Raw genomic sequence first — 1403 nt, 5'->3', positions numbered from 1 at the left:
ATGAAGACCCTGAAAGCCAGGTTCAAGAAGGGCGACGTGAGTACGAGCCGCCGTTGCTGTCTCCTCTTTTCAGCCTAAGGTCAGGATTAAAACCCAGAGCCCTTTTGCTCGCAGCCCTCCAGCCTGCAGAACAGGTTGTAAATGGGAGCAGGAACCCCAGGTCTCTCTAACAACCCTGGACAATTTACACGTCTTTAGCGGAAGGGGGAAATCCCTGCAATTGAGGGATTAAGATTAAAAAAATAGCTGGAGATGCCCAGGGCGATCTGATGAGGTCCCATCAAGTCAGTCTGGACTCTTGGCAGCCAGAGGCAAATCCTCACCCTGGTTCTTCCGCTCTTTCTCCATTGCTCCTGCAACCGAGTCCGTCTCTCTTCCTGCTGGTGGACCTCATCGTCTTCTCCTTCCTTCCATTTTTCCCAGCATCAAAACCTTGACCAGAGCACTCTCCCAAAGGGGCTTTTTTTCAGGAGGCAACTGGACTTCCTTTGTTTTTCTTTGAAGATGTTTCACTTCTCCAAGAAGCTTCTTCAGCTCTGACTGCATGGTGGGGGAACGGAAGGATTTATACTCCTTGCAGACAGCTGGTCATTTGCATCCTTTTAGAGAGTCGTTGAGGCCACTTGGAGGTTTATCTGTGTCCTTAGGGTCACCTGAGTGGTGCAAATGGGTGTGGAGCCTCCTTGGAAGTCCTTTCAACAGTTCTAAGAAGGCTCCACACCCATTTGCACCACTCAGGTGACCTGAGGAGACAGCTAAACCTCCAAGTGGCCTCAAGGACTCTCTAAAAGGATGCAAATGACCAGCTGTCTGCAAGGAGTATAAATTCCTTAATTGGTGTCCTGGTGGACGATCCCTTAAACTTGAGCCAGCCGTGTGCGGCAGCCGCCAATAAAGCCAATACAATCCTGAGTTGTAGAAACAGAGGCATAGAATCAAAATCATGTGAAGTATTAGTACCACTTTATAAAGCTTTAGTAAGGCCGCACCTGGAATCCTGCATCCAGTTTTGGTCACCACATTACAAAAAAGAAGTTGAGACTTTGGGAAAAGTTCAGAGAAGAGCAACTAAGATGATTAAAGGCCTGGAGACTAAAACATACAGGGAACAGCTGCAGGACTTGAGTTTGGCCAGTCTAGAGAAAAGAAGAACCAGGGGTGACATGATAGCAGTATTCCAGTATTTGGGGGGCTGCCACAAAGAAGTGGGTCTCCTCAGGGTGCCGTCGGCCAAGCAATGTCGGCTGGCGACCCCCAGGGGGAGGGCCTTCTCTGTGGGTGCCCCTGCCCTCTGGAACGAACTACCCCCCGAGATCCGGATTATTCCGGATCTCCTTACTTTCCGCCGCGCCCTCAAGACATGGCTTTTCCAACAAGCGGGCCTGGCCTAGGGAGGATTTTTA

At 50.2% G+C, this 1403-nt stretch overlaps 1 protein-coding gene across 1 annotated transcript in view; it reads left to right on the top strand.

Moving 5' to 3' along the window:
• Nucleotides 1–1403, top strand: part of ANKRD24 (ankyrin repeat domain 24) — a 60855-nt gene continuing 59452 nt past the window's right edge. Inside the window, exon 1 of the mRNA XM_029285824.1 lies at nt 1–36. Within this exon, the coding sequence (XP_029141657.1) occupies nt 1–36 (36 nt within the window). The remainder of the gene's footprint in view (nt 37–1403) is intronic.

This window comes from Protobothrops mucrosquamatus, unplaced genomic scaffold (genome assembly GCF_001527695.2).
Source record: "Protobothrops mucrosquamatus isolate PMUCROS unplaced genomic scaffold, P.Mucros_1.0 scaffold2299, whole genome shotgun sequence".
Taxonomy (NCBI): Eukaryota; Metazoa; Chordata; class Lepidosauria; order Squamata; family Viperidae; genus Protobothrops; species Protobothrops mucrosquamatus.
The sequence above is the reverse complement of the archived record's forward strand: the minus strand, read 5'-3'. Positions and strand labels throughout refer to the sequence as shown.